At 47.6% G+C, this 23,803-nt stretch overlaps 1 protein-coding gene across 1 annotated transcript in view; it reads right to left on the bottom strand.

Annotated features, from left to right (window-relative positions):
- AKAP9 (A-kinase anchoring protein 9) overlaps positions 1-23,803 on the bottom strand; it is a 229,317-nt gene that overhangs the window by 161,427 nt on the left and 44,087 nt on the right. The window contains exons 6-15 of the mRNA XM_083145245.1: positions 21,886-22,041; positions 20,782-20,979; positions 15,748-17,845; positions 15,252-15,448; positions 13,354-13,543; positions 6,025-6,104; positions 4,891-4,999; positions 3,746-3,831; positions 1,615-1,708; positions 8-39 (exon numbers count right to left, since the gene is read on the bottom strand). Coding sequence (XP_083001371.1) covers positions 8-39; positions 1,615-1,708; positions 3,746-3,831; positions 4,891-4,999; positions 6,025-6,104; positions 13,354-13,543; positions 15,252-15,448; positions 15,748-17,845; positions 20,782-20,979; positions 21,886-22,041 — 3,240 coding nt within the window. The remainder of the gene's footprint in view (positions 1-7; positions 40-1,614; positions 1,709-3,745; positions 3,832-4,890; positions 5,000-6,024; positions 6,105-13,353; positions 13,544-15,251; positions 15,449-15,747; positions 17,846-20,781; positions 20,980-21,885; positions 22,042-23,803) is intronic.

Here is a 23,803-nt window from a genome sequence, read left to right as displayed (position 1 = left end):
TTGATGCTGATTCCTGCACATCTAAGGAGAGCACATTCACTGTGCGAGGACATTTTGGACTTGATTTAGAGAGAACATTATGTTGTTCTAAAGCCCAACATTACAATAACTACAGTGAATGTTACAGCTAGGGATACTAATAGTCTGCAGAAGACACATACAGTATAAACAATTATATATCTTGGTCCCGTATATGAAAGCCACTCCTGTGGGTTCAATGTTAAATTTATTCACATTTATATTACATAACTGGAGCACCATATGCTGCCCATACACATGTGAGATATCGCATGCAATCCTTCGATTTCGACCGCATCTGGCAGAGAAATCGAATGATTCTATGCACAAAATGTGTACCATTCGACGCGATGCGCGGCCACGCCGCTCGAATGTCGCATCTCAAAGTCTTATGTACTGCACATAATATTTCTCGAACTCTATGTGCGGTGGAATGCTGTTTTGTGTGCATGCGATTTTTCTAAATGGCGACGTGCAATTCTTGAAGCGTTCAGGACACTTCCTGGCCCCTCCTCTTCCACCCATCTTCCAAGATCTGTTCGATAATCTTGTGTGTTCTTTTTGTAGCATTCAACGCCAGTTTTTTTTATTGCACGGTACATTCGATAAATCGCATGATCAAATGCAAAATCGAATGCACTAAAATGCAGATTTCATGCGATTTATCGAATGGTGAGCTTCAAGGGAGATCGAACCCAAGATCGAATCGAATGCAATCGCACATATGTATGGGCAGCATTACTTTCAAAGGTTAATTAAGAAAGCACCTAGGCTGTTCAGGGTGACCCAAGCTTGATATTGTTTGTGTGTGTGTGTGTGTTTGACCCTTGCTGATCCTTGAGGGGAGGACAACAAACGGGACCCTTCCTGCTCAATGGAAGGGGGGTGCTCCAAATTGGGGGGGGGGGGGCCTCTCTATTGGTCATTGGGGGATGCTTCTCATCGGGGGACAGATGGACGACCCAACTGTTCATTTGGTGAACAGCCCCTACCTGCTAATTTGGGGGGGGGGAAGCACTCTCGCTGCTCCTTTGGGGGGGGTACCAGAGTGTGGGGGGGAACACTCACCGCTCATTGTGGGTAGGGATGCCAGTCCCGGGGCACTTCTTCTATCCCGGTAATCAGGATTATAAAAATGCTCAATCCCGGGATTCCCAGGATTGAGATCATTAATGTTTTGACGAACTGTAATCCTTCCTTCTCCCCCCAAACCAGGTGTGCCGCAGTGTGCCTTACCTGGTGGTGGCGGTGCGGAGAGTGGGAGCTGGGCAGTGTGGCAACCAGGAGCCGGGCGGGAGTGGCAGGTGGAAGCACAGCAGAATTGTGGGGGTGACCCGCGCTGCTCATTGTGGGTGGACCCTCGTTTCCATTTGGAGGGGGGGGGGGCTTGTTGGCCATAGAAGCAAGGCAAAGTGGTAGTAAATTGAAGCTACATTTGGTACTGTAAATGTTGTGTAATGTAACCCTGCTGTAGTCCCAACTTGCAACTCAGGTTTCCCGAACTACTTTTAATATGAAATTCCATACATCCAGCACACATACAGTAACAGCATTGCAGCACCAACACTGTATATTATCTGTATATTACACATGTACCTGATAGGCTCGGTGCGGAGGTCTGAGACGCAATCACAATCTGTCTCACCCCAGTTATGTCTGTATCCTCTCTCCCATCCTGGACATCCCCTGTCTGGAACAAAAGCAAAATAATATAGAAACCTATTAAAGTCTGTACATCATCAATGAGAGGAGCTTTGTACTTATTTCACGTGCTCTATTCTCCCTTCCTTCCGCAAGTCTTCACTGGAAAGAACATCCATCTGATATGCCAACAGAAATTTGAATGTTTTATTAAACCTGTATAGCAAACAATGTGACCGGCTGTTCTATAGCTGGGTCGGACATCTTGCCAATTGTTTTAAAGGGCTCCGCGCAGTGAATATTGATGAGAATGCCGCCTATGAATACAGCAGGTAACGTTGACATCTTTCTCAGTGATATAATGACAGTAGCTCCTGGGGGTATGGGTCATTGGGTCGACCAAATTAAAAATCGACATATATTGTGTAGACAGGCCTTAGGTCGACACAGACAAAATGTTGACATACCTAAGATCGACAGGACCGGGACACGAGCATTAGGTCAACATTGGGAAGGTCGACAGTCAATAGGTTGACATGGGTCCCCCCCCCTTTTTTGTCCTGGGTGTCAACATGGACACCGTATCGGTGCACTGCATCCAATTTTGCACCGGTACGGTGCACTCCAATTTCAGGTGTTGATGTAAATCCCGATGACCTTCAGTGGTTGACCCAATGCATGTCAATCCAAATAGGGTTGACCTAGGCCTTTATTCTGGTTGATTCGCAGCCTTGCGAGTCCACCAAGGGCCGCCCGGACAGCTGCACCCCTACCGCCAACCCCGAACCCCCGCAGGCATACAAATGGACGATTTGCATAATAAATCAATTCGGCGACCATCGAATGATTTCTTCAGTGCTCACAGATCTGAGACACCTCCTCTATGGGGTCTCTGATCTGCGCGCACCCTGTGCGAGGACAGGGCGGGCAACTGACATCCGCTGATGTCAGCTGCCCGGCCCCCTGCACCCGCGTCACTCGGCAATTTGCAACGTTGGGCGTTCCCATATGCAAAATGTCCACCCTGCCCGGACTTCTGCGTGAGCGCTTTGTGTGCACATGCGCGTAAAAACCTATGCGCATGTGCAGTCGCAAACAATCGGTCCCCCACGCAAACACGCGAGGGACCGATTGAGTCAGAATCACCCCCAGAATCCCCCAGTGACCGTATCCCACCACATTGTAGCACATCAGATAAATCAGCACAGACTCCTTGTGAGTCCTAGTCGCATTGCCGGGTACACACTGGGAGATATGCTGCCCAGTCGGATGAATCGGACCTGTACATGGCCAATATTGCTCAGTGTGTATGCGTGATATGTGCACGCCCCCGTTCGCTTACAATAACTCCATGTTTGATGTTCAGCACATCAAACCCAACAACACCATGCTTGTTAATGAAGAACAAAACAACAAAGGTGCTGTCCTTCATTAACATCGTTCCAGTGGCATGCAGTCAATTCACGACAAAATACGGACACGGTCAAAATAACGACATTGATTGGCAGACACGGTCAAAATGACGACAGGGTCAAGATGCCGAACTTGAAATGTCCACATGTCAAAAAGTCAACATAAGCTTTTAATTATTTTTCTTTGAAACCATCTTGTTCTTACATCATGATCTAAGTGGGCGTAGCGTTAGTAATAGTGTGCCCGGAGCATGGCACGTGTATATGGTGTTTATGTCGACCTATGTTGACAGGCACCAAAACACCCCCCCCCCCCCCCCCAAAAAAAAACAACAAAAACAACATCTTGACTTTTTTGACATGTCGGCAATTTAAATGCCGGTATTTTGACCATGTTGGCCTTATGAATGTTGCCATTTTGAACATGTCAGTATTTGACGGTATTGTGACTGTCGGGAAATCACACTGAAACCGTTCCGGTGTGTATGGGTAATCTCCCGATTTCAGAATGAAACCCCGTCGCTCAAGATTGTACCCAGCTTAAGAAACCGTTCCGGCAAACAGAGCTCGGTGCTAGAAGACCTGACGTGCCAAGAGAGGCTGTTTGGCGAGACTGCAGCAACGATGAATGCGGACATATCTGTATATGAACTATAGGAGCAAACCATTCATACCTTCTCCATGCAACTGGAAATCCCTCTGATTTGTTTATATTCTTTCAAAAACCTCTCGAGGAGAACCGTCAGATTCGTATGTAGAGCTGGAACAAGACACAACAGTGTGTAAGACTCACAAAATGCACCTGTTAAGATGCATTCGGGCTGAAATGGGCGGGCAGCTGACATTCTGTGATGTCAGTTGCCCACCCCCGGCGCCCATGTCACCCGGCGATTACCATGGGACTGCCCAGCGTTTTCATGGGAACGCCCATGAAACGATGGGCATCCCCATGGGCGAGTACCCCGGCCCACCGCCCACAATGTTTGGTGCGTGCGCCCGGCGAAAAGTCTGTTCACCGTGGCTGCACACATCCGGTGTAAACAATGGTTGACGTAGTCCTTTGCTTGGCCTGTACCACTTGCAAGCTCCAGGGGGAAGTGCGTCACTTATTATTATTATTAATTAGCGGGATCCCAGCACTTGAATAAAAGCTGGGAGAAGTGGTGAGCCAGGGGAGAAGTGGCCCAAGGCAACCAATCAGCACTGAAATAACATCTGTAATTTGCATAATATAAAATTATACAGAGCAGCTAATTGGTTGCCATGTGCCACATGGCCTCTGGCTCACCACTTCTCCCTGCTTTATACATCTACCCCTCTGTGAGAAATGTGTGACTGTTCAATCATCTTACACAGTGGGGCAGATGCATTAAAGGTCCCCATACATGCTGCGATAAGCAGCGTGCAATGGGATGCGTTGTCGGGTGGATCGCAGCGCATTGCTTTGCAATGCATGCATTTTGCGTGCAATGCAAAGCAATCCGCGGGCAGCACATACTTTTTATACTGTGCGATTTGATGCCCGCGGGAGCTTGCATCACGCCGCGCCGCATTGCACGCTGCTTATCGCATCGTGTATGGGGACCTTTAGCCTGGAGAAGAGATAAAATGGAGATAATGTGGAAGGAGGTAATGCACCAGCCAATCAGCTGTGTTTGAAATATGACAGTTGGGAGTTGATTGGCCGGTGCATGATCTCCACTTTATCCACTCTTTAACTCTTTGCCAGGTTTAATACATCTGCCCCAAAGATTGAAATGAGAAACATTTATCATCGCTGGACTCAGTTTACAGTTAGCCAGTGTAGTCAGAGCATTACTTTGCAGCTCAGTTCTGTGCTGTTCCAAAGATATCATGTGCGGAACATCATCCAGCGCTTGTGTTCTCTCTGCCATAGCTTGCTTAACCCTCTGTTGTCCAAGAAAAATCTGGTTAAAAAAGGAGATACATGATTGTTAAACGGAAATAATCAACTGAAGATACTCTGTAGCCTTCTCTGCACGACGATTTCACGTACAAACATCCTAATGGAGGTTTCATTCTTATTTGCATTTTATTGTTCTAAGACTGTAAAGGTTCACTAACTAAGCGAATGGGTTTGATTTACGAATTATCTTAAGGGTTATACACACGTAGCGATGCGTATGAGCCTTGTGTGCTGAGGGATCTAGTCTAGTCAGATCACTCAGCACACAGGGCTTGCTAGATCGCCCATACATACGTAGCGATCTAGTCTAGTCAGATTTTTTCTTGTGGCGATTCGCGTCACACCCCCCCTGCAACCCCCACTCCCGCGATTCACGGCACACACCACCCCCCCTGCGATCACCCCTCCCGGGATTCTCGGCACCCCACCCCGTGACCCCCCCCCTCCCGCGATTCGCAGCACACCCCCGCACCCCCCCCCCCCTTCCGCAATTTGTGGCAACCCACCCCCGTGACCCCCCCTCCCGTGATTCTCTGCAACCCCTCCCCTCCTGCGATTCGCAGCAACCACCCCCACCCCCCGCAACCCCCCCTCCCGCAATTCGCGGCACCCCCGCGACCCCCCCTCCCGCGATTCACGGACACCCAAGTTGCAATACAGGCCATCTTTCATACAATTCTAACCATATTTCTCATATACAAACGTTCACAAATTAAGGGGGCGCAGCCCCTTACGACGGTGTGAAGAGCGCCCGTAGGGCTCGATGAATCACCTAGTCATAAAATATGAGGACAGGCAGAAGCACAACCCCGTCCCCACCACATAACTAAACCGGACGTGGATATGGATGACAGGTAAGAACAACTGACTTCATTTAATAATTATCCCACCTATGACCGAAAAGAAAAGTTCCGATCATTCACGGAACTGCTGTTTGTCTGTGCAGCAAATGAAGCCCTGACAGTGGAACTTATGTCAAAATCTAGGTATTTGGGAAACGGATTACAGCTCGTATTGCGAACCCACCTGATTAATACGATCACATTCTTTATTGATGATCTTCATCAACGTTTCTGTAAGAACCTGACAGGTTTCCCCTTCAACAGCTGTGGAAACAACATAGTTACATGCAGAATATCTTCCTGTAAGGAGGACAACTGTGGTGCACTGTGGTCTGCCTGCAGTCACAGAATAAAGGTATTGTAGGAAGTTCAATGAGTCGTAGACAGTCACAGCAGTTACGTTGGGAAAGGCTTAGGGCCGAGTTAACGATAACTGGGTTGTTAAGGCTGAGTGATAGTATACATGTCACTGGCACGTGGTATTTGAAAACAGGGCAGATAAATGAAATAAACTATGGACAATCGGTAAAAACGCGTGATAATGGAGAGCAAGCACCAACGGAGTGCTCTGGCTGAGACCACAAGTGTTGGTGAACTGCTGTGGCAACTATAGAGGTTGGGAAATGAGGTATAAGATGAGGGATGACGACTATTGAAAGGAGGGAAGGGTAATGTATTCTAGGAGAGGATCCTCTGTCATGGGCCCAGGATAGTCGCAGTACTTAGCAACAGGGTTTGTACAGAGACAAAAAAAGAAATGTCACTGTGTGGTGCACCTAAGAATTGACACAATAATACGTAACTTTTAATTGGATAACTCTAAAATTGGTAGCGAAATAATGGACACACAATACACAAAAACATATATGACACAGACAGGTGTTTTAAAAAGGGTACTGATACCCTCACGACGCTGGGCCCCCAATCCCAATGAAATTTATGAGAATGCTTTTATTTGTGTACACATAAAATGCTTTGATGTTTTAGCAGTAACTTAGTACCTAGGACGTTCTCCTTAATTAGTGGAGAATTGACAGGTATGATACCCGGTCTGATAGGTACTCACGGCTGTTGTGCGAGTGATAGTATATGGATCAACTCACACAATTTTTACAGTTTGAGTGCTGGTTAATCTCGAATGCACTCTGAATTACCACAATTATAACAACAGTCCTGCCCCCTGTAATAAGTGTGGGTCTAGGAAAGGTAGTGGTGCTCTGCAGCAACGCTAGTCTGACCCGCTGTGTGGGATGCGGGTATGAGCCAGGCGATGGCGTCGGGTAGCGGTGTAGGTAACTGCGCCCGGTGGGAAGTACCGAATGCGGCTATGTTTGATGCCGCAGACGTTCCCACTTGCCAGTTCTGATACAACACGGTGTTAGTGCGCAACACACCGTGTCTTGCCCTGGTGAGATATGCCAGGTATCAGATCGCCAGAGCGTGCTGCAGAGGAAAAATACTTTAAGCTAAAACAGATCAAAATGCATTTATATCAGGGAAGGGAAGGGGGACACAGACGAAGTGTAACGGTCGGCGTACGCTTCGCCAAGGAGCTTTTTCAAGATCTGGTCTTGAAAAAGCTCCTTGGCGAAGCGTACGCCGACCGTTACACTTCGTCTGTGTCCCCCTTCCCTTCCCTGATATAAATGCATTTTGATCTGTTTTAGCTTAAAGTATTTTTCCTCTGCAGCACGCTCTGGCGATCTGATACCTGGCATATCTCACCAGGGCAAGACACGGTGTGTTGCGCACTAACACCGTGTTGTATCAGAACTGGCAAGTGGGAACGTCTGCGGCATCAAACATAGCCGCATTCGGTACTTCCCACCGGGCGCAGTTACCTACACCGCTACCCGACGCCATCGCCTGGCTCATACCCGCATCCCACACAGCGGGTCAGACTAGCGTTGCTGCAGAGCACCACTACCTTTCCTAGACCCACACTTATTACAGGGGGCAGGACTGTTGTTATAATTGTGGTAATTCAGAGTGCATTCGAGATTAACCAGCACTCAAACTGTAAAAATTGTGTGAGTTGATCCATATACTATCACTCGCACAACAGCCGTGAGTACCTATCAGACCGGGTATCATACCTGTCAATTCTCCACTAATTAAGGAGAACGTCCTAGGTACTAAGTTACTGCTAAAACATCAAAGCATTTTATGTGTACACAAATAAAAGCATTCTCATAAATTTCATTGGGATTGGGGGCCCAGCGTCGTGAGGGTATCAGTACCCTTTTTAAAACACCTGTCTGTGTCATATATGTTTTTGTGTATTGTGTGTCCATTATTTCGCTACCAATTTTAGAGTTATCCAATTAAAAGTTACGTATTATTGTGTCAATTCTTAGGTGCACCACACAGTGACATTTCTTTTTTTGTCTCTGTACAAACCCTGTTGCTTGATATATATAGATGTCCAGTGGTAGCACACCCCGTCAACCTAGGTTTCATTTAAACCTGTAACTAAAAATCAGGGGTCCACCTTTTCTAGTATCTTATTCATCACTCTCCTGTGCGATAAGTTTTCCTTTGTGTATAGTCGCAGTACTTAACAGTTGAGGGAAGGCTAATCTCTTATATATTTAGCCAGATCTGTCACTCAACCCCTGTGGAGAACGTTCCTGTGTAGAACAGTTTCACTTTCATGTGTCTAATGTTCCACCCCCTTGACATCACCTCCCCCCGCCCAGCCAGGGCTACAGTACACGCCCACCATCCACCATTACTCCACAGCCACCATCCACCACTACTCCTGCACATCCCTACCCTCTGCCAGGACCCCCGCGACCCCCCTCCCGCGATTTGCGGGACCACCCGTGACCCCCCCCGCGACGACCCCCCTCCCGCGAATCGCGGGACCCCCGCGACGACCCCCCCCCTGCGCGAATCGCGGGACCCCCGCGACCCCCCTCCCGCGAATCGCGGGACCCCCGCGACCCCCCCGCGACACCCCCTCCCGCGATTTGCGGAACCCCCGTGACCCCCCCTCCCGCCATTCGCAGGACCCCGCACCCCCCCTCCCGCGATTCGCGGGACCCCCGCTTTCCACCCTCCCGCGATTCGCGGGACCCCCGCTTTCCACCCTCCCGCGATTCGCGGGACCCCCGCGAACCCCCCCTCCCGCGATTCGCGGGACCCCCGCGACCACCCCGGTATCCGGACTATTGTTAGACACCATTAGTTCGACACCTCAATAGGTCGACATACCATTAGGTCGACATACCATTAGGTCGACAGCTCATTAGGTCGACAGCTCATTAGGTCGACAGCTCATTAGGTCGACAGCTCATTAGGTCGACAGCTCATTAGGTCGACAGCTCATTAGGTCGACACTGCCATTAGGTCGACAGTGTCTATGTCGACAGTTAAAAGGTCGACATGGGTTTTTTCACTGTTTATTGAGCCGACATGTGCCGACAGGCGGTATTTCATGCCTTACTATCCACTAGGGCGTGGTGGGAGAATAAAATAGTGTGCCGAGCAGGGCCGGCCTTAGGCATAGGCCAACTAGGCAATTGCCTAGGGCATTTGGAATGCCTAGGGGCATCAGCAGCTTCTGCTGATTAAAACGATATGCAGCATGCCTATATTCTGTGTGTGAGTGAGGCTGTATCTGCATATGAAATAGTGTATTCATGGAACTCACTGTAACATAGCATTCCGTATGCAGGTACAGCCACAGTCGCACACAGAATATAGGCATGCTGCATATCATTTTAATCAGCAGAAGCTCCTTGTGTGTGCTGGTCAAAACAATGCAAATAAGACGAATTTTCAGCAAAAAAGGCACTGAATGGGTGTGCTGGTTCTATTTAAAATATTGCGGGTAGGGACACCAAAATGATGACTGCTATGATGAGGGTTGATGGTGCTGGGAAAGGGGAGACGGAACTAGTGGCAGTGCTAGGGGGCAACAGTCAAAATCTTGCCTAGGGCGTAATTTAGGCTAGGGCCGTCTCTGGTGCCGAGCGCAGCGAGGCACCGTGCCCGAAGCATAGCGAGCGGCTGCGGTACACTTCAAACTGTGTCCATGTCGACATTTCGGCCAAAAAACAGTGAAAAAACCCATGTCGACCTTTTGACTGTCGACATAGACTCTGTCGACCTAATGGCAGTGTCGACCTAAAAACATGTCGACCTAATGAGCTGTCGACATAATGACATGTCGACCTTATGGTATGTCGACCTAAAACCATGTCGACCTATTGAGCTGTCGAACTAATGGTGTCGATGTAATGGCTGACGATGTAAGTGCTGTCTAATATCCGTCCCAGACCCGACCACCCCCTCCCGCGATTCGCTGGACCTCCGCGACCACCCCCTCCCGCGAAACGCGGGACCCCCGCGACCCTCCCGCAAATCGCGGGACCCCAGCGACCCCTCCCTCCCGCGAGACCCCTCCCGCGATTCGCAGGACCCCTGCATCCTCCCCTCCCGCGATTCGCGGGACCCCTGCGACCCCCCCTCCCGCCATTAAAAGGGCCCCCCGCGACCCCCCCTCCCGCGATTCACGGCTACCCCCCCTACTGTGATTTGCGACCCCCCTCCCGCAATTCGCGCCGCCCCCTCCCGCGATTCACGGAACCCCCCGTAGCGCCCCCCTCCCGCGATTTCCGGGCCCCCTCGGCACTTCTCGCGATTTGCGACCGCCCCCCTAATTCACACATTCGGGGACCCCACCTCCCGCGATTCATGCCCCCCTCACGCAATTCACGGCACCCCCCACACCCCCCTTCCTGCGATTTGCAACCCCCCACGACCCCCCACGACCCCCCCTCCCGCGATTCACGAAACCCCCCGTAGCGTCCCCCTCCCGCGATTTGCGGGCCCCCTCGGCACCTCTCGCGATTTGCGACCGCCCCGTAATTCACACATTCGGGGACCCCCCCTCCCGCGATTCATGCCCCCCTCACGCAATTCACGGCACCCCCCATACCCCCCTTCCTGCGATTCGGAACCCCCCACGACCCCCCCCTCCCGCGATTCATGTCCCCTTCCGCGATTCACGGACCCCCGCACCACCCCCCTGCGCCCACCCTCCCTTGATTCACGCCCCCCTCATGCAATTCACGGCAACCCCCCACACCCCCCCTCCTGCGATTCGCAGCCCCCCCCACGACCCCCCCCTCCTGCGATTCATGACCCCTCCCGTGATTCACGGACCCCCGCACCACCCCCCCTTGACTCACGGCACCCCACGCGCCCCTCCCGCAATTCACGGACCTCCGCAACCCCCCCTCCCGCAATTCACTTCAAGCCCCCCCGCGCCCCCGCCCACGATTTGCGGACCCCCGCCCCCTCCCGCTAACCGCGGATCCCCACACACCACCCCCCCTCCCGCAATTTGCAGACCCCCTTCCGGCAATTCCACCCCCCAGCGGACCACCGCGGCCCCCGCTCCCGCATTTCACGTACCCCCGTGACAATGGTGGATCCTGTACCACCACAAGCAGGTACCGCCCCTAGGTGGGAAATCCGGCCCTGGCTGCCGCACTGCAGGTTTCCCCACTGCCCTCTGCACCAGCGCCACAACTTTTATCAATGTCTTGCCCACATACCACTATTATACAGCCTCCTGCTCTCATGCACGCTCACTCCCTCCCAGTGGGAGGAGACGCTCACCCACTGCCGGGAGCTGCATACTGTCCCCCACCCTCCTCCAGTTCTAGGGATGCCCATCGACCATCAATGATTTTCAAATAATCGATGGTTTATGGCCGATGTTGAATACTTTTGCCATCAATGTGGGAGGACACTGCCCTGCCTCCTGTTCTCCTGCCCCGTAACTTCCGCCAGTGGAGACCCGCTCACCCTGTGTTGCCCACATTCCCCTATCATGCTTTACCGCCCAGCCTCCTGCTCTCATGCACCCTAACTCCCACCCAGTCGGAGGAGACACTGACTCCTGTATTTCTGTGCTGCCACGCTGGACCCTCACCCACTGGCAGAAGCTGCACAGTGTCCACCACCCTCTTTAGTCCCCCGTATGCCCACACACCCACACCACCCAGCTTCCTGCTCTCCTGAACCGTAACTTCCACCACTGGGTAATCGCTGACGCTGTGTTGCCCACATACCCCTATCATGCCTCATATCCCAGCCTCCTGCTCTAATGCACCCTAACTCCCACCCAGTAGGAGGAGACACTGACTCAGGGCCACCGTCCGGTACTCCTGTGCTGCCACGCTGGACCCTCACCCACTGCCAGAAGCTGCAATACAGGGCATCTTTCATACAATTCTAACCATATTTCTCACAATACAAATGTTCACAAATTAAGGGGCGTAGCCCCTTACGCCGGTGTGAAGAGCGCCCGTAGGGCGCGATGAATCACCTAGTACCTTATAACTTGTCACATATGATATAATGTATCACCAGAACTGATGCTTTCACTGTGATTTGACATTTTGGGGCTAGCATGGGACCAAGAAATCAAATCTAGCAGTCCCTAAGGGGTTTAGTATGTTTTCTTATCAATCATCATGTCGACATGTTTAGCAGATCAGATGAAATACTGCCTGTCGGTACAAAATAATGTGAAATCTTCATGTCGACCTTCCCATTGTTGACTTAATGTTTGTATCAACCTTCCATCCCGTCTACCTTAGCCATGTCGACCTATTAGTTTTCCCTCACTAACACTATCTCTCTCTTATTTTAATTACATTTCATTTATCTCTCTCTTTATGTATAGCTTTGGCTTCCTATCACTAATTATTAACACTTAGTATATCACTGGCATGCCGCACTGGGCCTCCTAGCTTATGATAGTTTTTGGGGTGCCGCACCCTGAACCTAGATATAGCGCTAGGGACCCCCAATATACAGAGAAGCCTTGACGTGGCTTGGGGGCATATCATACACCTGCGCAGGTATACTGTATGTAACCAATATCTCTGAATTCTATTATCATGTAGTGTTCAAGATTGGTTACTAATACTATTCAGTGAGCTGGGGGAACCAATGTCTTGTTACTTACTCAGTATTAACCCCTCCCTTGCATGCACCTGAATAGTATTACTGAACTAATTTGAGCATCTACCACTATCTGTATCCATGTCGACCTATTTCAGGTGTCGACCTAATCCCTGTCTATCTAAATAGGGGCGCCCTTGTGACCGTAGCCCGATAAAACAATTCTGATACACTAAACCCACCCCTCCCCCCCCCCCCCATCTCCATCCAGAACCCTAACCCTCCGTGTCGGCATTTTGCGGAATGTAGGCATTTGCAATGTGGACAATCTAGCGTTGACAATAGGACGGTTGGTGTTTTTCAATATCTACATGGTGTCTGCCTCCCCTTAGGAGAGTAAGGATATGTATACTGTAACACATGGCCGGGTTTAATTGAATGCAGGAATTCTGATAATGTGAAACAGTGAACGTAGAACCATTTTCTGTCCTGAAACACCGGATTTACATAACTAAGCATAATACAAGCATACGTACATAACAATCTACAGAAACCGGTCACACATGCGCCTGGTCCTGCTCATCATTACCTGTGTGCTGCACTAGCTCTGGCTGGGGCACTTCTATTCTTTGGTATTGAGCTGTAGGCATCGGATCTGTGAGGCTACGAGGCGCGCCCTCCAGCTCAGCGTGGAAGCTTTCACTGATCTGCTCCAACTGAGCGTTGGGGGTCTGAGGGAGACGGATACGTTGCGCCACTTGTTGCAGCATCTTATCACCCTGCATATGGCACACGGCAATGACAATAAACAACAGTAATATGCTACAGAACCATTTACAATTCTAAAAACATAAGAAAGTTGACCTCTGTCATTGTAGGAATGAAGTTAGACTACTGGAACAAAGGAGTGCTTATAATACCACTTTTGCACCAGAACTGCAGGGTTGCACCCTCGGCATTATGCCGGACTGGCGGCGCTGGCGAAGGCGGGCCCTGAGCCAGCACTTGAAGATGACATCATCTCCAAGCCCTGGGAAACCCGCCAGCTGGGACCGCACAGCGCCGGCCAACACGCTGGGGGCAAGCCCAGCACCAGAGAGCACCTCCGTGCGCCCCCTGCTTTGTCCTGTGAGGTGAATGGATGCCGCACACAGGCATCCATTAACCTCTGCCCAGCCTCTGCTGCTGTCTGCGTAGTACTGTGTACGCAGCCCCTGCCCAACCTCCAGACTGACCGCAGGATACTGCGATCCAGAGGTATGGGCTCCCCTATTGGTGGAAATGGGTCCCTGGGTCAGATGACCCGGGTTACCTATTTACATGGCCGCTGACTGTGGGGAAGCCCTGTGTCCGACCCTGAGCATTTACCAGGTAGGACACCTGGTGAACCGGACCCGGGTTTTTTTTTTTTACCCTTTTGACACCAAGCCCCGGCCCAGGGGCAGAGGCTCTGGTATAAAAGGAGTATAAGTAACAGTGTCGCACAGTTATCTGCACTTAAATGTTGGGCCTAGTTGGGCTTTAATGTTATTTGGACAGCATGGACAATGTAATGGTTAGTATCACTGCCTCATAAACCCGAGGTCATGGTTTCAATGGTGCTCCAGCGGTATACAGTCATTGGGTCGACACACAAAAGGTCGACATGCATTGGGTCGACCACTGAAGGTCGACATGGCTTAGGTCAACTTGGTTGTAAGGCTGACACAAGCATTAGGTCGATAGTGTCTAGGTTGACAGTCAAAAGGTCGACATGGGTTTTTCACTTTTTTTTTTTGAGCCGACATGTGTCGACAGGCGGAATATCATGCCCTATCATCCACTAGGGCGTGGAGGGAGAGTAGACCTAGTGTGCTGAGCGTAGCGAGGCACCCTCCCCAAATCATAGCATGCGCAGAGAGCCATGACAGGGAACGCAGTGCACTGGTACGGTGTCCATGTCGAGAAAAAAAAAAAAAAGGCAAAAACCCATGTTGAACTTTTGACTGTCAACGTAATGCTTTTGTCAATGTCGATTTTAAGCATGTTGACCTCATTGAGGTGTCAACTTAAGCCACATCAACCTTCTGTTGTTGACCTTTGTTGGGATGACCCAATGACCAATACCAGCAAATCAGCTTCCAGCTGTCATTATTCAAACACGTGACAGTTATGAGCTGATTGGCCGGAGAACCATTTATCATAAGCAACAAGTTTTAAAATGAGTTGGCGTATGATAAAACTCATTGACAAATCAGCCAAAGCCTCTAGGGAAAAACCCGTAAAACACGGGACAGGACATGGGAATTAGCTGCCTACTGCGACATTCTCATGATAAAGAGTACTGTATACAAAACTAAACAAAAGAGTGTAAAAGACACACAAAGTCATGCACCAGACACAACTTGCAAAATATTTACTATATTATAAACAAACCATTAGTAACAAAGACTGAACAAATAACATACAAAACACAATGTCTGTATTGCCTTGAACATGGAAACGTACCTGATCCTGAAGAAGGTTATCCCGTTTCTGTGTAAGTGCATCTTTTTCCGGAAGATCGCACCCAGTCAGTGAAGAGTCGGGTTTACTAGCCGATTCCTGTAGCCTTTCTAAATGGGGTTCTGTCTCTACAACAGAAAGCTCAGGCTGTGCGGACACGTTGCAGACTTGTGGAGATAAATCCAAGAGGGGACTATGTCCTGAAACATAGAAACATAGAAACATAGAATTTGACGGCAGATAAGAACCATTTGGCCCATCTAGTCTGCCCCTTTTTTACCTTTCAGGTAAACTCAACCCTTTTTAATCCTTATTTCTTTGTAAGGATATTCATATGCCTATCCCAAGCATGTTTAAATTGTTCTACTGTCTTAGCCTCTACCACCTCTGATGGGAGGCTATTCCACTTATCCACTACCCTTTCTGTGAAGTAATTCTTTCTAACATTTCCCCTGAACCTACCTCCCTCCAGTTCCTGTCTCGTCTACCAAACATTTACCGTTAGCAGGAGTCTTACTACCATCGCCCGACTCTTCAAGTGCGGTCTCTTTAGAGTTCTTTTGGATGTTCTCTGATACAACATGGTCTCTTTCATCGCATAATGTTTTTACTTGTTCTTTTAGCCGGTTTATTTCATTTTGCTTTACCTCTAACTGTTCAGAGACATTGGAAAGTTTTGCCGATAGTTCTTGATTATCACGTTGGGCATTTTCCAGTTTTTCCATTAATTCCGTGGTGTCTTTCTCAACAATTTCTCCGCCATCGAGTTTATTGGCTTTGACAGTTTTAGTAGGACCCAATCGGTCCTCTCCTGCCGATACCCCTTTCAACTTTGTAATCTCATCGTTAAGCGCTACTACCTGCATTCTATACTCTTTCTCTAGCTTTGATTTACTGTCTTCTAACTGCTCTTTAACCTTTACCAGACAGGTGTACTCTGCTTGAAGTTCATGAAAGTTGACCTCAAAATTCTTCTCGGCAAAAGAGAAGGTGTTCTTCTGCCGCTGAATCTCCTCTTTCAGTTGAAGTTCTAGGTTTTGCAGTCGTTTGTTTTCTGAAATGAGAAGTCCAATGTTATTTTTAACATCGAAACGACCAGAATGAACAAGTTCGGAAAGATTTTCGCAGATTTCCGTGTTGCATTCTTTCAAGACATTCTCCAAGGCCTCGTTTTTATCTTTGAGAAGTTTATTGTCGTCCTCCAGGATGTTCAACTTGTCCTTGAGGTCGTCTTTGTCTTTCACTTCGTTCTCCAGGAACTCCACTCTCAGCTGCAAAACCTGGACCTCTTGCTCAATTGTCCCCTTCTCCTTTTCCTCGTTCTTCAAATACTCCAACTGTTTCTGTAGTTCATTAACCTGAATCATCAGCCCCTCTGACTTGGGGTCGCTGACGGATTGCATTAAGTCCTTCATAGTAGAAATTTCCAGCATTAGACTATTCTGTTTGGTTATCAGACTATCTTTCTCTGACTGCATGGCAGCGATGGTCCTACTCATTTCTTCTTGCGTCTCATCAAGTTGCTGTCTGTACCGAACTTCTAAGTTATCTTTCAGGTTCTCAAGGTTTGTTTGATGTTCTAGCGTTAAGTCTTCCCGGAGTTTAGACAGCTCCTCTTCCTGACTGAATAAAAAGTGCGTCCTGAGTTTCTCCAACTCCGCTTCTTGAGATTCGGCCATCCGGTCCAGCACTGCGTCCTTCTCTCTCTCCAGCATGTCCAGCTTGATTTTGTAGTTTGTCACTTCGGCCTCGTGTTTCGATTCGATCTCTTTGGTAGATTCATTGGCTGCGGCCAGCTCTGCTTTGAGGCTGTCGATTGTGGAGAACAAACTGCTGGCCTCGTTGAGTTTGTTCTCCTTTTCCGTGAGGCTCTGCTTGGCCCTCTGAACCTGCTCCCTGGCATAGCTCAAGTCCTGCAGCAGATCTTCGATCTGCCTTTGCAGATGGGATTTCTCTGCCGAAACGGTCTCTATTCTCTGGGAGAAATCTTCCTTCATTTTACTCCTCTGCTCATCAGACTGCAGCAGCCTGGCATTTAATTCGCTGATGATGGCATTAAGTTCATTTATTTGTTCGTTGGTCGCGCGGATGGCTGTTTGGCTGGTGACGCTGTCCACCTCTTGTCTGTGCTGGGCGTGCAGCCTCTCGATCTCAGACGCGTGCTGCTTGGCCAGCTCCTGCTTCATTTGTACAATCTGCCCTCCGTGCATCTCGTCTAGCTCAGCCTGAAGCTGTTCCAGTTTCTTTTGTGTCTCTAATTCCATTCGCTGAACAAGGTCTGCCTCCGACTGACTGTCTTTATAGTGCTTTTTCTGAAGGTCTTCTACGGTGCCCATTAACTGCTTGATTTCGTCGGAGGATCTCCTCTCCTTTTGTTTAGAGAGGTTGAGCTCGTCGCAAAGGCTACTGGTTTCCTGGATCTTCTGGGTTAATTGTTCCCGCAGTTCATCGGCAGCTTTCTCAGACGCACTAATTCTCTCTTTCAGTTCCAGACACTTGATTTCCTCGTTGTGTAGAGCAGATTTCAGGCTCTCGTGCTCCAAATCCTTTTCATTCATCTTTTGTTCGTGAGATAATTCAAGTTCTTTCTGCTGCACCTTAAAGAGATCCAATTGAGAGAAATCACATTATAGAAATCATTTTCTTTCTGTATGAAGCCTGCGATCCAAATTAGGCAGACAATACATGTCCCACCCTACAAAGGGTTTATGGAGTTGATAACACCCCTCCCAGCTAGATTGGGATTAGAGAAATGGGTCGGGTGGCACTCCTTTTTACAAAGCTATGCCTTATATCATGCCAAGAACTCGTTATATTAATGAGATTTCATTATTTTAACTACACAAAATATATTTAGCGTCCAGCGAGCACTAAACACGATTCTGACAATATCTGGGTATATTACTGAAAAGGGGGGAGAACTCTGAATTAAAACAATAATTAAACAATAGGTGCCTGCATTTTTTTGCAACCTTGTTCATTGTCTTGAGTGTTCTGCTAATAGGTCAGACATCCAGATGTGAAGTGATAACAGCAGGACAGTGACATTAGCAGAACGTACCTGGAACGTGTGACCTTAGGTCACGCTGCTGCCTGGGAGAACAGATCTACAGCAATTATACTATGCACGTGTTTCCATACGCTGCTGACATTTTGGAGTTAATTAAACAGGAGAGTCAAATAAAGAGTCAAACTTTTTGCCATAATAAAAGCAGCACAGAGTAACACCAGCTTCGGCCTCTGTAAAGACTGGAAAAAAAACATATTGATTGTTCCCTATTGTTTCCATAACAATGCATTGCAGTGGTAAGAGTTCAGACATTCTGACCGTCTTGTCAACCACTTTATATTGTGACAACACAACCCAAATGTTCTAGACTAGTTTATGGATAAAAGATTAATAATCTCTGTTCATCATATTTTGTCGCTTAGAAATGTTAAACAACATACGGTCATTAGGTCGACGCAAGAAATGTCAACGTACATTGGGTCGAGGTGTTAGGTAGACCCCCGAAATAGGTCGACATGCTTAAGGTCAGCCTGGGAGGAAGGTCGACCGTGGCTAGGTCGACAGTCAAAAGGACGACATGGGTTTTTCTCTTTTTTGAGCCGGCATGTTCCGACAGGCGGTATTTAATGCCTTACCATCCACCAGGGAGAGGAAGGAGAACAAAGTGTTGCGAGCCATGCAAGGGTGGGTGTCGACATTCGGGACAAAAAAAATGACGCCCTTTTGACCAGGATCTAGCCACTTCCATCCTTCTTGAGCATGTCGACCTTCAGTGCTGTACCTAATGTATGTCGACCTTAAGTTGGTAGACCCAATGACCTATACCCTGTTAAACGCAGCTCTCAAGTTGCATATACGGATGCTCCAAGGTTATAAAAAAAGACCAAAAAAATAACAACCTGATGTGCAAACTATCTTCTCACTGGCTGCACAAAGTCTGGCAAAACAGGCTCATTTCACCCCACCTCCCCAGAGAAACCCCCCCCCCCCACCCCTCCTCCTGAAGAAGGTCCCGACTTGCCCCATCGCCAAGACACAGCGGATAAAAAATACACCAAACAACTATCAAAACAACGAGCGACGAATACCTCCAAAAATTGTTTGAACTGGACGTGACCAAACAGGAACATACCGGGAATACAATGTGACAATATATTCTCCTGACACTATGGGGCAGAATCAGATTTGGTAACCAAACAAGGGAAAAAAAAGCATATTACTTTATACTGGACAAACGGTAAAAACAAGGGGTAAAAATCCATTTCATTTTGGCATTAGGGTAAATACTGGCCGCACCTGCATGTAACCCACAGATGCATTACAGCTTTAGGTTTATTCTGTGATTAAGATCTGAGTTTGAACACGTCCCTCTCTCATATAAATCTCTGCACATGATACATCAGCCCCATCTGCAGCGCAGTATGGTTTTTCCCAAGTGCCCATTTACTTTTTTTTTTATTAAGGGAAGATTATATGTAAATATTCCTGTTATAAAAGGCAGTCTAAGATGGAACGAATGCAGATATTCAGTTACGAACTTGTTGGTATATAGTATTTATATCCTAAAACATTTGCTTGGGGTGTCTCCTAGTAAAAAGGGCGCAGTATATAAAAGCAGTGGATAGAGAATATAAGCAAATCCAAAATCTGGCTGCGAGGGGTGAGCTCATCTGCCGTTGGTTGGATTTGTGCAGAGTTAAATGGCAAATCACCCATAGCAGTGGCAAACGCTGGATTATTAGAGGGGGGTTGTCCAAATGTAATCCAAAATCTCCCACTCTGCAGCACAATGGAGTAAGTACGGGAGTCTGGGGGAGCGGTAACAGCCCTAAAAATTTGTATTTTTATACACTGGATACTGTATGGAATACAGTAGTAATATTTAACAGTACAGATGGTCTATAGTATAGGCTGTTTCAAACATGTAAATAAGATTCGTGGTCAGGAAAAGGTTAAACACGCCATAATAAATAAACAAATACACAGACTGAATAGAACCAGTACTGCACTTTCTAAGCTCACACTCTCCCAACTCATGGTAAGGCTCCTGTCTCTTCCTCCTGGCAGTTGCTCTCTGGTCTACTGCGATGTTTGAGGGCTCAGATCCACACACACACATGCAGCAAACTTGGTAGAAGAAGCTGCTCCCACAGGGCACGTACAGCAGCTCTGCTGTGTCCCTTACACTGATGTGGTGGCAGCTCTATTGATTAAATTATATACCAGCTCTATTGTTGTCATAATTTAAGGAACTTGCCAAGAGGAGAGGGTTTCTGTGCAACCAGAACCACCCTCCCCCCACATTTGCCTATGGAATAATTCAGTTGTCCCCAATAACACACATGGTCAAAGCCATTAAATGCACAACATGCCAAAATAACGCACTGTCTTGATCCGGTCATGTGTTGCATTTCACAGCTACATGTGTATGGACATCTTTTACTCATGGTATGATCAATGCATACTGTACAATGCAGTACAAACCCTCCCCTACAGACACAGAGCAGCTCTCACTGTACAGACCTGTTGAAGGCTGTGAATCTGTTCTCGCAGAGTGATGACCTGGGTCTGGAAGTCCTCGTTCTCTTTCTGGCACTGCCTCAGCTGGTGCGCCCGCTCCTCCAGCTGCTGCTGGTAAGTCATTATCTGTTGTTTAGAGTGGAGGAGATCGGTGGCTGTACTCGTGTGGCTGCTGTTCCTCAGGGTCTCGCCGGCCTGTAGCTGCAAATAAATAAGATGGTATGCCATCACTACAAATAGGTACTAGCACCGATAGGTACCAGCCGTTCTGTCACAGCCCCCCAATGTCCTATCTGAATGAATGATACACCGCAAACCGGCTCTGAATGGTTTGTATTATGGCCTGATGTTTACCAGAACAAGTAAAAAATAATTTTTATTTATATAGCGCTCTTTCTCCAATAGGACTTAAGGCACTTAACAGATAGAATGAGCATTACACAGTGCAGAAACAATGAAGTACAGAAAAGCTTTCATAAAATACAGAGAGCATAAAGATATAAAAGGGACAATCTGAGTAAACAGGAAAGTCTTGGGTCTGTGTTTGAAGGATTCTAGATTGGGGGCCTCTCGCACGGTGCAGGGGAAGCGGCTTCCATACAGTCAGAGGCGCATGGCTAAAAGCTGGACTCCTAGATGAATGATGGGAGATTCTAGGAACTGCTAGAAGTCCTTCATTTACTGATCGCAGTAACGGTGCGGGGCAGTATGGAATATACAGGAAATTATATCGTTTTAGACAGAGACCTCTGTTTATGCTGGACGTTTGACCCTTGTAGTATAGTGGTACTAGCAACCCACTCAGTGTCAAAACATCCATCCATTTACAAAACTAAGATAAATGCAAGGGTGAAAGAGAGATAAACGTCCAGCCAATCAGCTCTTACTGACTTTTTCAAACACAGCCTGTAACATGGCAGTTAGAAGGTGATTGGCTGGATGTTTACAGTATCTCTCTTTATCACCCTTGCATTTATCTCTTGTTAAGGCTTAATACATCTGCCCCAATATGGACTGGAAGCCATCCTTACAATCCGATCCTGCCTGTTCCGAACCTCCATATATACGACTGACTGACTCCTCCAGAAACTAAATAAACCTGCTCACATGTTGAAACTGGATCTTCAGCTTCTGACTTTGTTCTGTAAGATCCAGAAATTCCCGCATGATGTCGTCCTTCTCCTTCCGGGCTTGCTGGAGGTTGGTGGTCAGCTGGGTGATGATGCTGTCCCTTTGCTTTATGGCCGTCTCAAACTCCTGCAGCTGCAGAGGAAGCAGAAGGCACAGAACAGAGGTTGGGCTTAGACTACAGCTCTTGTTCTCAAGGCACAAGTAAGATTGGGGATTCAAGGTGAGGATAAAAGTGACATATAGATTATTACATGATGCCCATATGCCCCTTCTTGCCCTCTACATCATTCATAAGCATCAATATATTATACAGTAGTTTGTATTTCCCTTCTCACATATACAGCAAAGTAATCACAGCAATATACTGTACGTGTGTGGCTGTACTGTATCATACTGTATGTATATCACTACTGTATCACACTGCAATATGTCATTGTACTGTATCACACGGGGTATCACTGTAGGTTGCAATACTGTATGTCACAGTACCTATATCGCTGTACTCTATCACTGTACTGTATAATACTGTATTTAGGTCACTGTACTGTATCATGCTGTACATTGCTGTACTGTACCATACTGTACTGTGTCACTGGGCATATCATGTTGTATGTATGTCACTGTACTGTATCACACGGTATATCACTGTACTATATCATGCTGTGTGGTATGTCGCTGGACGTATCATACTGTACGTACAGTATGTCTCTGTATTGTACGTCACCGGACGGTATCATGCTGTACTCTAAGTCACTGTACTGTATCATACTGTAGGTTAGTGTTCTGTATGTCACTGGACGTATCATACTGTACTGTGTCACTGGGCATATCATACTGGATGTATTTCACTGTACTGTATCACACGGTATATCACTGTACTATATCATGCTGTGTGGTATGTCGCTGGAATATCATGCTGTACGTACAGTATGTCTTTGTATTGTACGTCACTGGACGGTATCATGCTGTACTGTACATTGCTGTACTGTATGTCACTGGAAGTATCATACTGTATACATGTCACTGGATGCATCATACTGTACATATGTTACCAGATGTATCATACTGCACTGTAGGTCACGGGACAGTAACATGCTGCACTGTATGTAACTGTACAGTATCATACTGCATATATATCACTGTCCTAACTACCTTAGAAATCAGGTGATAGAATTCCTCTAAATATTTATGGATTTATGAATTTAATGTCTCAAAAGAATGGATCAAAAGCTGCAGAGATCTAAAGTGTTGGTGTACACAAGTATGTTCCCAAATAAAAATCTGCATACAGCTAATAGAGAGGGTCTAAATCACAACAAAACCTGCGCCAATAAATCTATGGCTGAAAAACGTACACAATATGATACAATTCATAGTAGGTAAAATACGTCAAATTGAATACAAAAACGTTAAAAATCACAATTCGATAATTAATAGGCAGCCACCTACATAGAATATTATATAATGAAAAAAACCTCATGTATAATATATATGTGAATACTTAATTACACTTTTAGAAATGTAGTTTTACATAATATATCAGTATACATCTCCTTAAAAGGGGTCAAAGTCCAGCAATACCGTCTGACGAGCGAGAGACACTGCGGCTCCACAGTGTTTCGGTCCAGTGACGGCACCTGCACCATCAAGCCGGAGCTGAGTGAAGGCGTGCAATATCCACCGCAACACCGGCATTTCCAAACCGCTACCAGCAGATAACAGGCTGTAGTCTCATGGCACTTCTACAGCCGACTCCTTAACCTTAATACACCATGCAGCGCAAGACGCCTGGTGCGATTGAGACAGGCAATTTTTTACACAAATGTGTGTCTTAATTGCAATGTAATACTACTGCTACACAGGACTGCACTGATTACTTTGATATGTGTGCAAC

The sequence above is a fragment of the Crinia signifera genome, chromosome 5 (genome assembly GCF_055691185.1).
Source record: "Crinia signifera chromosome 5, ASM5569118v1, whole genome shotgun sequence".
NCBI lineage: Eukaryota > Metazoa > Chordata > Amphibia > Anura > Myobatrachidae > Crinia > Crinia signifera.
This window is presented reverse-complemented; position numbering and strand designations above follow the sequence as displayed.